We start from the raw sequence: 14,315 nt of genomic DNA on the forward strand, positions 1-14,315 counted from the left end.
AGAAGAGGATTGTTGTCTCTACTTATATCCTCCTTGCATTGTGTCGGGGCATTAGATGGAGGAAAAAAGGAAAAAAATTAACATAAAACAGTGTTAGATTGTTATACTTTTTATCTATTGGGATTAAAATAATAATGTTAATAATAATATAATTATTGAAGAGACTGCTTAAAGTGATAATTATTTCTTGCTTGGATTACTGCATTGGCCTCAGGACATATCTGTTACAGTATAACAAACTCCTTTCAAGATTCTGTGGGTATACTAGGCATGGTTTTTTGTTTGTTTGTTTGTTTGTTTGTTTTTGTTTTGTGTTTTTCCTGTTGGCCTTGCCTGTGCTCACTTACACAGCTGCATTCAGCTGGTGCCTAAGCTGGACTGGAATGTCCACTGTAGCCTCACTCACATGTCTGGTACTACAGCAGGAGTGCTTTGGTTCTCTTCCACATGGCCATTCTCATCTTCCAGGGCCTCTCTCTCTAACAGAATAGTCTAGACTTCTTTAGATAGTATTTGGGTTTTCAAGAGTGAAACAGAAGCTGTGACTCCTCTTGAAGCTTATCCTTGTGTCTCTTTGCCTATCAGCAGAATATTACTTCGATCACAGTGTCAGAGTAAGTGAAAAGGCTATTTTTCAATCAGTGTGAAGGTGAGGGCTACGTGAAAATGTAATGCAGGGAGGCAGGATTCATTTGAGACTACTTTATAGCCATCTACTGTAGCTTCATAGAATGGGTTTCCCTGCTTTTCTCTGCCCTCCCCCCAAATCCCTTGATATAGGAGGTCATAACATATCACTTATTTTGCTTAAGCCCTACCCTATCTCACTCAGAGCAAAAACCAAAGTCTTTATATTGCCTACAAGGCCCTTTGTCCTTGGTCAGTAGGAATTTATATTATATCGAAAACGAGGAATCTAAGGTAGGCAGTATAGGACTTGTGTAGAGTTTATTAAATCCGTCAGGGCCCTAGGCTCACTCTGTGCTTTGCCATCTTTCGTATGTTGGGTTTTGTCCTATTTGTCCCTTATTTGACACACGATGGCTCCTATGGTCTTCAGGCCTTGGATCTGCATTTTAAACAAAAAGAGAGAAATATACACTTTCCCCAAATGTTGGACTGGCTTCTCTTTAATAAAAAGTGTCATATGGCTACTTGTAGCAGCCAAGAGAGCCTGGTGAAGTGAGAATTTTATCTACTTCCTTGAATCTAGCAGAGCGGGGGTTTTCTCAGTAAGGATAAAGGAAGGAGGAGTATTATAAAAGTAGGCATCCAGTACTATCTGCTTCAGTGCTATGTGACAGAAACTGTACTGTTACTATGAAAACATACTTCTCAGTCCTAGGCATAGCTATTATGTGACTTAGAAATAATACAATCAAGGTAGTTGTAATAATTCCGTTTTCCATATGAGAAAATTGAAGCTTTAGCATGGTTGCAGTGTCAGAATTTATACATAGCCATTTTGACTCTGAATGCTTAGTTCTTACCATTATGCTATATTCTAACAGAGCTTTCTGTTAAAGACACACACACACACACACACACACACACACACACATATATATATACACAATATCATCTACATTTATATAAAGCTTTGTTGCTTCAGATTATGTTTGATTTTCACATCTACCTTAATAAATTGAATACCTGAAAGAAAACAGGATTGTGCTCTTTTTCTATTGCCTAACATTCGGTGAACATTTTGAATAAATGAAGTTAAAAAAAAAAAAAACCTAGAAGATAGAAAAGCCAAACATCATTTTGCAGATGAGCAAACAGGTACAGGGAGATGGGGAGGGATAACATGCTTGAATTGCATAGCTAATGGCAGAGAGCTGGTGTTACAACTGGTTTCTTGTTTTCTGGTTGAGAGTATTCTCTCCTGGGTTGGATTAGATGGTGAAATTAGAAGAATTATGTCCTGCCAGTATTCATAATTTAAGGTACATAATATCTATTAATTAATGCAAATCAGATCAAAGTGTAGTTCAAATATAAGTAAGTGGATACTCCTAGGCTCTCCTCTAAGAAGGCAGTAGAGAGTAAAAGAACACCAGAGCAGGAGTCAGGAGACCAGTATGGTAAACTCATGCAGGCCACTGATTTTTCTTTGTGACCTTAGGCAAATGGCTTAGCTACTTTGAATCTGTTTTCCTCAAAACTAAAACAAGGGATTTAGGCTTCTTGATCTTTTGAAGTTCCTTCTATCTAAAACATTATTTGAGCCATTGTTCCCAGTGACTTTTTAATGGGTGCTCTAGCATTTCTTGGCATCTAACAGGTCAGAATGTTTTATATGTCTATAGTGCAGAGAAAATAACAGCTTTTTTACTTCTTCTCTGGGAACTTGGCCAGTGAGGAGTAAACATCCTTTCCTATTTCTCCTTAAATGAAGTGTTTGACCATAAGTAACAGACCTTTTTCTGTATTTTCTTCTTTGAATCTGATCCTGTTTTTATTTTATGATTTTTCTTTACTTCTTTGCCAGCTAAAGTGTAATAATTTGAAAATACAAATTTATGTTTTAGTCTACAAATCAGAATTTCATTATTTTATAAGTTAAGAATAGTTGTATTTATTAAATATATAATTAACAAATCTGTGCATTTGAAATATTTGGCTTACATGATATGGTCTAAATAGAGTGGAATGTATAGCCTTACTCTTTGCAGCAGTAGAATTGTATTGACTCAAAATAACCTAGGTTAATAACAAATATATTATAGACTATAAGATACCAGTTCAGGCTTTATATTTGCCAAAACTGAAATACAGTGAAAGTTACTTTGTTTTCTTTTAAATAATGTCTTTCCTGCCTTATTAGATAGGCAACATATGTTCATTACTTTAAAAAAAATTGAGTAAATTTGGAAAGCTCTGAAGAATAAAATGAAAATTCCTCTAAATTTTCTTACCCAGAAATAATATATTTTTTAAAGATTTTATTTATTTATTTGTCACAAGCAGGGGAAGCGGCAGGCAAGGGAGAAGCAGACTCCCCGCTGAGCAAGAAGCCCTGTGCAGGACTCCATTCCAGGACCCTGGGATCATGATCTGAGCTGAAGCCAGAGCTTAACTGGCTGAGCCACCCAGGTGTCCTGACCCTGAAATAATTTTTATTAATATTTTAATTTTCTTTTTGCTAGCCTTCCCCCCCCATTTTTATTTTAAACATAATTTGAAATAAAACTGTGTACATAGCAGCAATATATGAAGCTATATATACTATGGTGGAATAATAAAGGGTGAAAATAAGCGAACTCTTTTCTTTCTTCTTTTTTTTTAAAGATTTTAATTTCTTTGACAGACAGAGACACAGTGAGAGGGGGAACACAAGGCGGGGGAGTGGGAGAGGGAGAAGCAGTCTCCCCACAGAGCAGGGAGCTTGATGTGGGACTTGATCCCAGGATCTGGGATCATGACCTGGGCTGAAGGCAGACGCTCAGCAACTGAGCCATCCAGGCACCACAGAACTCTTTTATTCCTTAGCCTGTGTGAAATCCTTTTGTTGTGACACTTAGTTGCATTCTAAATTTTTTTCTCCCTAAGTTGGTTTAAAGCAAGGCTATTTGTAAAATTTATGAGGAAGTCCATGCCTTGTATTAGTGCCTTGCATATATTATTGATGGTTTTTAAAATTACTGAATTGATTGTTCTATACAATAATAATTTGTAATTATTTCTTAGGTTATATTCCTAGAATCAGGATGACTAGGTGAAAGAAAATGACTATTTTTTAAGTATTGTTACAGATTTCCAGCTTTTCTAAAGACTTGTATTTCACATTTGGATTATAGCAAACAATACGATTAGAAAAATCTTTGTCAGTTTCAGAGGTAACAGTGATGCATTCTCTTCTGCCATAGCACAGTTTAATTTATATTAACAGATAAATAGTGAACAGGAGAATGATGTAAGTATAACATGGACTCCAGGTTAGTTCATCTGTAATTTTCCCCAGAATGTTAATATTTTGAGGCAGATTTAAAAAAAAAAAATTTTTTTTTTTTTTTTTTTTTTTGAGAAAGCCTTAGCAATATCTGAAGACCTTAAGATAAAAGCTCAAAATCTTATAGAAGCTTGATAGTTTTGGGTCTCTGTTGTCACTAAAGAAAAGTCTTCTGTTGCTTGGTCATTCATTTATTGATAAAATACCTTTTCTGTTTATTTCTGTTGTTATTTTCATTTATTTCATTACAATTTGATGTGGCTTTCTGACCCAAGGATTTATACCATTCTTCAGTTCTGGAAAATTCTCATTTATCTTCATGCAGTACTTCTTCCTCATTTTCTTTATTCTCTTATTCTGGAGCTCTTCCTAGATGGATCTTGGATCTTCTCATTTTATCTTCCATGCCTTTTAATTTCTCATATGCCTGTGTGATAAATTCAGAATAATTTCCTCAGTTTTCTACTTGCCAGTATACTAATTCATTATCTTGGTCTAATCTACTGTTTAACCTAACCACTGAGTTTTTAATTTATTATGGTCCCTTTGAAATCCATCTAATTTGGGGTTACTTTTTGTTTCTTACTCATTGAGATGTCTATTCCTTCTTTTATTTAGCCACTTAAAGCCTACTTTACTAAAAATCATCTTAGTTCTACTATAAATCCTGAGAGTATTAATTTTACTGGTGATTTCCTTTTATTTGAATTTGATCCATTTGATTGAATGACTAAACATATGGATGATATTAACTTTAAAATAGAATTAACCATGAAAGACTTGAAATATTTTTTAAACAAGATTTTGTGATGCTGAATTTAGAAAATGAGATAATTAGGGCATAAGAAAGAAAGACAAGGTAAAATAATGAAAACAGCAAAATGTTAGATTAATTTGACTAGAATGGAGTAGCTAGCATATGATTTCAGTGATGAAAGATATGAAAATTATAAGGTTTCTTTTATAAAATAAAATAATGGACTAATCATTAGGAAAGCGAAACAGAACAACTCTGCCAGGTAGGCCTAAGACTTGTTCTCAAATTGCTAATAGTCTTTGGGGAGCGAAGAAAGGCATTTAATCTAAATTCTAAGAGGGCATAGACAGGCATGTTCTTTTCTAGGAAGATCAACTTTGAAACGAAGTAAAAGTTAGCAGAGGGGGGACTAGGAAGAAATAGTTGAAGAATAGAAGGAAAGGTAGTATATCCCAAAGGTGCACACACATCCATTAGTAGCTGAGCTTAGAGACATTGTCTCCAGCAGTAAATTCTGTAGTTTGGTAGGTTTGGGATTTAGGTAGCAAATTGAAAGGAAATGAGAGTTGAAATAGGCCAAAGACCTCCCAAGAATTCACATCAAATACTGATGCCATTTTCATATAACAGTTTTTTTTGTAACAGCCTTTATATTTTAGTACCACAATTCTCAAACTGTACAAGGCTCTCTGGGGTGCCTCAGCAAACTCTCAGGATGTTTCACTGTATTTGAAAATTTCCAGGGAAATACAGTGACACTATTTGTTGGGTATCTTGTGAACTAACTAGAGTCAGTTAAGTTTCAATATTAGATTATTCTACATTCCTTTTGTATGGAGGAACAGAAAAGATGGGAGTGTCCAATCTGATTTCAAAGTTTTAGAAATGGTGAAAGTACCTAACATTTTAAAAGTAATTGTAGTTATTAAAAGAATTTTTAAAATATAGCATTTTATTTCTTATTTGTATTATTTCAAGCAGTGACTGAGTTGCTATAATTTATAATTATAATTTAATTATATTTTAATAATTTATACTAAGTTATATAATTTTTATATGTCATTAATTATTGATAATTATATAATTAAATATATTATATAATAAATAGATTTATTATAATTTAAATTATAATTTATAATTATAATTAGAAACTTACTATTTAATACAGAATTCTTAGGTATTTCTCTTGGCCTGTAGGGCATATGGAAAAAATTAATGATACACCAAGCTCACCAGGAACCAAGAAATTTAGGGAACCTCTAGCTTAGTACATAATATTAAAGCACAGATTTATGAAAGCAGTTCATATTTTCTAAGCCTCTAAGGTAAAAATAAAAATATCTAGAGGAATGCAGTTAGCTTAAACTTTTTCATCTAAGCTTGTTTGCCTCAATCCACTTTACCTGAAGCCAGACAGCAGATATTTGGCATTTTATTTTTTGACAGTAGTCATGTGCTGTTATTTTTGGTGACCTGCCAAAGGTAGACTCATAAACTTTGGAAACTGAATAAATGGGTGATAGGATTTATAGTCTACTATAAGTAGTGAAAATCTAGATACTGTTTTAGTCCAGGTGGAGGGATCATTATATATCCACATAAATAAGAATCAGAAATTTTTTTTAAAGATTTTATTTATTTATTTGACAGAGATTGCAAGTAGGCAGAGAGAGAGGGGGGCAGCAGGCTCCCCTGCTGAGCAGAGAGCCCGATGTGGGGCTCCATCCCAGGATCCTGAGATCATGACCTGAGCCGAAGGCAGAGGCTTAAACCACTGAGCCATCCAGGCGCCCCAAGGATCAGAAATTTAAGGCCAATTAGGTATAGATCACTTTTCCCAGGGATTCTTAATCTCTGACCTATGAAACCTAAAAACTGTATATCACACATGAAATTTTCTTTGTTCTACTGTTTTTGTTGTTGTTGTTTTTCTTTTGTTTTTGTTTTTGTTTTTGTTTGTCAGAGTTCCAAAGGGGTTCTTGGCCCTCGAAACATTAAGAATAGATTTATGAACTGCTTCATTTTTCTGTATAGTATGCCCTTCGGCATAGGGTAGATTGATCCAAAGCCAAGGCGAGGTCCCCCATCTTCCCATCTATTAACTAACTATTCTGCAAGGTTTAGAGGTTAAGAATTAGATATAAAAAGTATTTGTGGGCACCTGGGTGGCTCAGTTGGTTAAGTGACGCCTTCAGCTCAGGTCATGATCCTGGAGTCCCAGGATTGAGTCCCACATAGAGTCCCACATTGGGCTCCCATCTCCACGGGGAGTCTGCTTCTCCTCTGACCTTCTCATCGCTCATGCTCTCTCTTGCTGTCTCTCTCTCAAATAAATAAGTAAAATATTAGAAAAAAAAATTTGCACCCAAGAATTTTCTTTTAAAGATTTTATTTATTTATTTGACAGAGAGATCACAAGCAGGCAGAGAGGCAGGCAGAGAGAGAGGGGGAAACAGGCTCCCCGCTGAGTGGAGAGCCCATTGTGGGGCTCAATCCCAGGGCCCTGAGATCATGACCTGAGCTGAAGGCAGAGGCTTAACCCACTGAGCCACCCAGGCGCTCCTGTACCCAAGAATTTAAGCAGAACTTATTTATATGGTTATGATGAATTTCTGAAGGAATTAAGGATGATTTTTAACTAATTGGATCTGTGGTTCAAAAGGTATATAAGGGTGCACAGTGAAATGTCTCTTTTCTAGAACCTTCACAAACTCCATTCCTCTTCCCAGAGGTAAACATTATCTTTTAATTTTTGTGTTTCAGAAATTAAAAATTTTAGAACCAGTAGTATTATAGTAATGGAGTTTAAAATAACAAATGATAAACACATAGCTAGGACATAACTTTGGTTTGTTTTAAATGTAGATTTAATGTGCTTACCAATCTGATTTTTATTTTAAGATGAATAACTGGCACTGTGTATTATCTTAGCTTCTATCAGTAGGACATAATTGAGACATTATTTTTTAGTAATGATGTTTTTGTAGTGAGTCAACGAAGTTTTCAGTTGGGACAGTTAGCCATGAAATTGTGAATATAGTCTTTCCAAATCCTGATACGTTTAATTCATTAACCAAAAAGTGGTCATGGGGATATAACTTTATTTTATTTTTGCCAATATTACTTTTTTAAGAGGATTTTTTTAATAGAAGATCAAATAGAATTGTATATTACCTATGGGCTTTAATGATTTTCACTTATTGAATGACTGTATAGTGGTCCAAAAATTGTACTTGGAGATTCACATAAAATATTTTGGATTATCACAATACCTCTGAAAGGTGGCACTATTATGTTGATTTTGCAGATGATTAAACTGAATATTTGAAAGGTTAAATAACTTGCTCATGATTTGGAGTGTAGGTGTTAGATTTTTTTTTTTTAAGATTTTATTTATTTATTTGTCAGAGAGAGAGAGGAGCGAGAGTGAGCACAGGCAGACAGAGGTAGGCAGAGGCAGAGGGAGAAGCAGGCTTCCTGCTGAGCAAGGAGCCCAATGTGGGACTCGATCCCAGGACGCTGGGATCATGACCTGAGCCAAAGGCAGCCGCTTAACCAGCTGAGCCACCGAGGCGTCCCTAGGTGTTAGAATCTAACTTGGCTTCATTGGATATCAGAAATTCACTGTCTTTATAGAACACTAAGATGCTTTTGTGTGTAGATGTGTTTACTTTAATATAAATTTGTCAAATAATGCTATTTAGTGAGTAGGCAGAGAGGTTTTGGACTTAGGATTTGGTGTGGTAATAAAAAAGGTAACTAGTCTGTTGCTTATTAAGGAAATAATTTAATGTTCTTAATAAAGAATCACTAAATACATTTGCACTTACACTGCACGTTACTGAGCACCTAATTTTCCTAAACTACCACATTTGTATGTTTTTTTTTTTCTGTAGGGAGATTCCCGAAGTCTTCCATTTTCTGAGAATGTGAGTGCTGTTCAAAAATTAGACTTTTCAGATACTGTGGTGCAGCAGAAATTGGATGATATCAAGGATCGAATCAAGAGAGAAATAAGGAAAGAACTGAAAATCAAAGAAGGAGCTGAAAATCTGAGGAAAGTCACAACAGATAAAAAAAGCTTGGCTTACGTGGACAACATTTTGAAAAAGTCAAATAAAAAACTAGAAGAACTTCATCACAAGCTACAGGAACTAAATGCACATATTGTTGTTTCAGATCCAGAAGATGTTACAGGTATATATGTATTTTATTTGGTATTTATATAATGTATTAAGAATTATTTTTATATAGTGTATTAATAAGAATATTATCTTTGAAATTAGTTAGCTTTATGACATAACTGTTTTTGGTTTTTCTGAAAGACCAGTTGTTAAGGTCTTGTTTCTATTTATTGGGAAATGCAGTTAGTTGATGGTTATGAAAATTGAAATGTTTACTTGGAGATGAGTAACATTGCTGTCTACTCTGTTACCCTCTTTCAGTAAGACATCACTTAGAGTTATTTTCCAAGATTAATGTTTTGTATTGAGTCAACCACATGCTCTTACCTGATTCATCCTTGTGATCAGCAACACGAGTTTGCCAGATGACTTTTTAAAGTTAAAAATGTATTCTGTGACTGAGGGATATTTTTATTCTTTGCCAACATAATTAATCAAACCTATGACCTTTGTTCTGTGTGCTCTAAGCAACTGAATTAACAACCAAGCCACCAGGCATATAGTTTGAAAAGAAAGAAGAAAAAAATTTTTTAAAACCAAACATTACTTTTTTTCTTAAATATAGAAAAGAAAAGAAAAATATAACCCATAAGTCTGACCTAAGATTTGTAAACAATGGAATTAACAAATGTTCATGTTGGAAATTTTTCCATGGCACAGAAAGTAAAAATAGAAGAACTACCTCTCTTCCCTAGGCTCTCTCCTTAAAGGTAGCATTACTAACTTTTTTGTTGTATATCCTTCCAGAAGAAAAATTTCCACGTTTGTATCAATATTTATCCATTTATATAAGCATACTTTTCAAACTTTTTACTTAAAAAATCACATAAGACACATTTGTCTAATAGTTTTGTCTTTGCAAAGATGATATTTTGAGTAAGGTTTGTAATCTCTGTAACCTTCAGTGTCTTCATTCATAAAGAAAAGGAATGGTATATGTACAGTAACGTATCCAACATCACAGAGAAAAGGAGTGGTATATGTACAGTAACGTATCCAACACCATAGAAATTTTAGAAGTATCTGTGAGATTAGCTAATAAGAAATAACAGATATAAGCAAAATTACATTTGACTAAGAAAATACATAAATGTGACTAAGAATCTCAAATTACCAATCTAAAATATTGAATAAGATACCTTCAGATCTTTAGTGTACTTAATAAAACTTAATTTTAATGCATCAATTTCAACATCTGTGGCCTACCTTAGTGATTTCATCTGGAGACTCTCTATGTAGAGATTTCATTTTAGTAAGAAGAATTGAATCTTAAAAATGACAGCTATCATAGAGTAACCAGTCATCTTATTTTAGAACTAAAATAATCCCAAAGATGTGAATTTTCCCAGAATAACAAAGTTAGCTAAGAACTCTTCAACTCTAGTATTCTCTTACCCATACATTCAATAATTAAATATAAATGGAAATTAATATTATGAGAATGCTTTTCTTAGCAATATCATGTTAATGTAGAAATAGCCTGTTCTACTGGAACTCTGCCGAGCTCTGCATTTTTTGCCCATTACTTCTTTAGGAGAGGTCTAAAATAAGAAATGGCACTGGAGCTTTAAACTCTTGTTTATTCAGGGAAAACATTTCTTTCCTCACAGAATACTGATAACTACCTTGTAATTGGAATATTGAGAGTTTCTGCCCCACAAAGAGTAGCCCATTTGGTTTCCTCAGACCCTTTTAAAAAATCAACTTTACTGAAGTTACATATGATAAAATGCAGATTTAAGTATATGATTTGATGAGTTTTAACAAATGGATATACCCAGGTAACTGTCATTAAAACAAGTGGATCCTGAACCTTTTCATCACTTCAGTGGTCCCCCTGTTTACCTTAATTCTCAATCTCCAGTCCTCATCCATAGCTTTCTTTAGGCAACCACTGGTCTACCTTTTATAGATTTCTCTTTCCTAAGTTTCATTTAAAGAAATGACCTGGGATCCTACTAGCAAATTCTTTTTCTTTCTCAAAAACCAGTTTGAATATCCTTGTGAAATCTTTCCTGTCTCTGATTATCTTTCTTTGTTCTACTCTGTGCATTCATCGTTGTATCATGTTGTATCGTAATTTACTTCCATACATGTTTAAGTCACTTACTAAACCTCATGCTCCTTGAGGAAAGGACATGTTTTTATTCTCAAGGCTTATCATAGAGCCTGGAACATATAGCTGTTTGGTTGTATATCTCTTTTTTTTTGTTTTTTTTTTTTTTTTAAACGTCTCTTTGCAAATGGCATAGTCATACCTCCTGGTAATAAGTTTGTTTTTTGTTTTGTTTTTTCTTTTTTCCTCATTACTTATTTAGCAGCAGTAAAAGCAACAACAACACAAGATTAAAGATAGTTGAACGTTAATTTTAGATTAGATTGCCATAAAATTGTATCTGTTTTATATTCTGTATTAAGGTAAACAAAATCATTTTAGATTAGGTCTGACAAGAAGATTCAAGGACATAGTTCTTTGCTTTCAGTTCTCTAAAATATGTGTATTAATAACAGAAGTGTTTAGCTAACTCCTCTCATCTTGGAGGTCTGCAAGCAGAATGACTCAAGGAAAGAGGGACAAAATTTAAGGCTGCATTGTATGAATAATTACTATGTAAATAGGTAGGAAGCCTACTCTTAATTCACCTTTGCAATGATTAACTCTATTAATCTTTAGTTTCTTATTTGTAAAATAAGGATTTTTATCAGATACATTTCAAGACTTAATAAAACTCTGAAATGTTGCATGTTATAATACAAGATCTGATCATTTGGGACTGTTATTGGTGGAATATATGAGTATTCATTTATTCTTCAGAGTAGCAAGAAATTAATATTTTTGATGTTTACTTCATGCCTGTGCCTTGTTTACTTTCTATGTACTTTAAGGTAGTCTTATTGGAATTATTATCATCCCACATGGAAATTATTAAGATATGGTTAGATGAGGCTGAATGCACCTTATGAAAAAGATTATTGGATCTCTGTAAAGTGGAGTGGTAATCTCTCTTAGTTGACACCTGAGACTCCAAAAGAAAATACTGGGAAAGAACTAGGATCCTGAATATTAAACTTTTGTGTATCATCTCTAAAGAAGAGGTTAAGGGTATGTCTCATATTTTATTAAGTATAGCTAGTAATTTGTATAGTTTAAGTCCCTCTGTTATCATCTTATTTCCTTTTCTTATATCTCTTCCTATTTCCATTTTCTCATTTCCACCAAACTTAGACTGATTTTTACCCGTTGAAGTAGTGAACATTTTCTTTAATATCTAGAATATCCAGAAGGGAAATACTGATTTAGTATACAACTAACAATATTGGAATTTTTTAGAGGTAACCTTAGAAATTCTGCTAAATTCTGGAGATAATAACTGTATTAAAGGAGTTTTCTTTCCTAATGACTAAGGTGCAGTTATGAGGTCTTTCTTGAATAGAAGTAATATTTGAATTTTTTTTTTATTCTTGGTCTATCCACCTAAATATGGCATAGAAATTGTAGTTGAATTTTATATCTATATTAAAATACAAGTGTGAAATCTGTGGCCTGGTTTGTTTTGTAATTCTATGTATTTTTCTTTTGGGACTGAATTTCTGATTTTGAGGTAAACATACTTTGTATTAAGTTTTGAATTCTTAATGAGAGGGTTGCCATTGAGTAATTGTGATTATTAATTAGCAAGTTTCCTCATCTTTACAATCGTGAGATTACATGATTCATAGATTCCTAACACTTAAATTATTTGATATACTTTTTTTTAAACAGGTAATACACAGTAAAATTGATTCTTTTTTGGTGAACCATTTCATAAATTTTAATACACACCAGGTTTATCTAACCACCACAATCAGAAAAGGGAACAGGGATGTTTATAGTTGCACTCTCTCCCCATTCCCTATCCCCTGGCAATTGCTGGTCTATTTTCTGTCACAGTTGTTTGCTTTTCAAGAACGTCATATAAATGAAATCGTAAGGTATGTAATCTTTGAGACTAATTTCTTTGAGAGAATTGCATTTTGAAATTCATCCACATTTTTGCATTTATCAATAGTTCACTCTTTTTTATTGCTGAGTAGTAAGTCTATTATATAGATGTACCACAACTTGTTTATCCTCTAACCAAGAACTTTAAAGTGGTTTTCCAGTTTTTGTCAACTATCAGTAAAGCTGCCGTAACTACCCATTAACAGGTTTTTGTGTGACCATGTTTTTAGTTCACTTTAGTAAATACTTAGCAGTGTGATTGCTAAGTCATGTTAGAGTATGTTTAACATTATAAGAAACAAAACAGGTGAACATAAAGGAAGAAAAAAGAGAGGGAAGCAAACCATAAGAGACTCTTAACTACAGAGAATGGAGTTGATGGTGGGAGGTGGGCCGGGGATGGACTAAATGGGTGATATTAAGGATTATGCTGAACACTACATATTAAATGTGAGTGATGAATTCTACTCCTGAAACCAATTTTACCATATATGGTAGCTAACTAGAATTTAAATAAAAACTTGAAATAAAATTTTTTTTAAAAGCTCCCAAAATGTTTTTAAGCGTGGCTGTATCGTTTATCATTCTTATCAGGACTGTATTAAAATTCTAGTTGTTCTACATCCTCTCCAGCACTTGGTATTGTTAATATATTTTTTAACCAGTCTAACATATTTATAGTGGTTGATGAGACACATTATTGTAATCAGAGGTAGGAAAGAAGAAAAATAAAGTAACACCATCTATAGGAGAATTTATGAAAGAACTGTGCATGCCCTAAGTACAGAATAAAGAAGTCTTCTCTACCAGGAGATACATGTCAGTTTCAAACATTAAGATGTAATAGATAGAAGCAGCTCTGAAATTTTTAATGCCTAAGTTGCTTATTTAACCTTAAATAATATTACAGCCCACAATCTTACCTCTGCTATTTTTGTAAAATATTAAGAAAGCTAATCCTGAGGTTGTACTAGTTACAGAAGATCTCAACATTACGTTAGTTGATGACCTATGCCAAAGGTCATCCTGAGTACACAAATTAATTGATTAAGCACCCATTAATAATAAGTGAGCATTCATTATAGTCTGAGCAGGTTCAGATGGCTCTATAAGGTAAGCATATCTGTTTAAACACAAAAGCTCAATTCTGGGGAAATATAAACAGTTAATGTAATTGTAGCAATTTGTTTTTGTTTTTGTTTTTTTTCAAGATTTTATTTATTATTTATTTGTCAGAAAGAGGGAGAGTATGAGCAGGAAAGTGGCAGGTAGAGCAGGCGGTGGGAGAAGCAGGCTCCCTGATGAGCAAGGAGCCTGATGTGGGACTCAGTCCCAGGACCCTGGGATCATGACCTGAGCTGAAGGCAGATGCTTAGCTAACTGAGCCACCCAGGCATCCTGGGAGCAGTTTATTCTTAAAATAATTTACAAGTATCA

At 33.7% G+C, this 14,315-nt stretch overlaps 1 protein-coding gene across 1 annotated transcript in view; it reads left to right on the top strand.

The window, feature by feature from the left end:
• Window positions 1-14,315, top strand: part of PKN2 (protein kinase N2) — a 129,517-nt gene that overhangs the window by 35,335 nt on the left and 79,867 nt on the right. The window contains exon 2 of the mRNA XM_059375312.1: window positions 8,609-8,909. Coding sequence (XP_059231295.1) covers window positions 8,609-8,909 — 301 coding nt within the window. The remainder of the gene's footprint in view (window positions 1-8,608; window positions 8,910-14,315) is intronic.

Source organism: Mustela nigripes, chromosome 14 (assembly GCF_022355385.1).
Source record: "Mustela nigripes isolate SB6536 chromosome 14, MUSNIG.SB6536, whole genome shotgun sequence".
Taxonomy (NCBI): Eukaryota; Metazoa; Chordata; class Mammalia; order Carnivora; family Mustelidae; genus Mustela; species Mustela nigripes.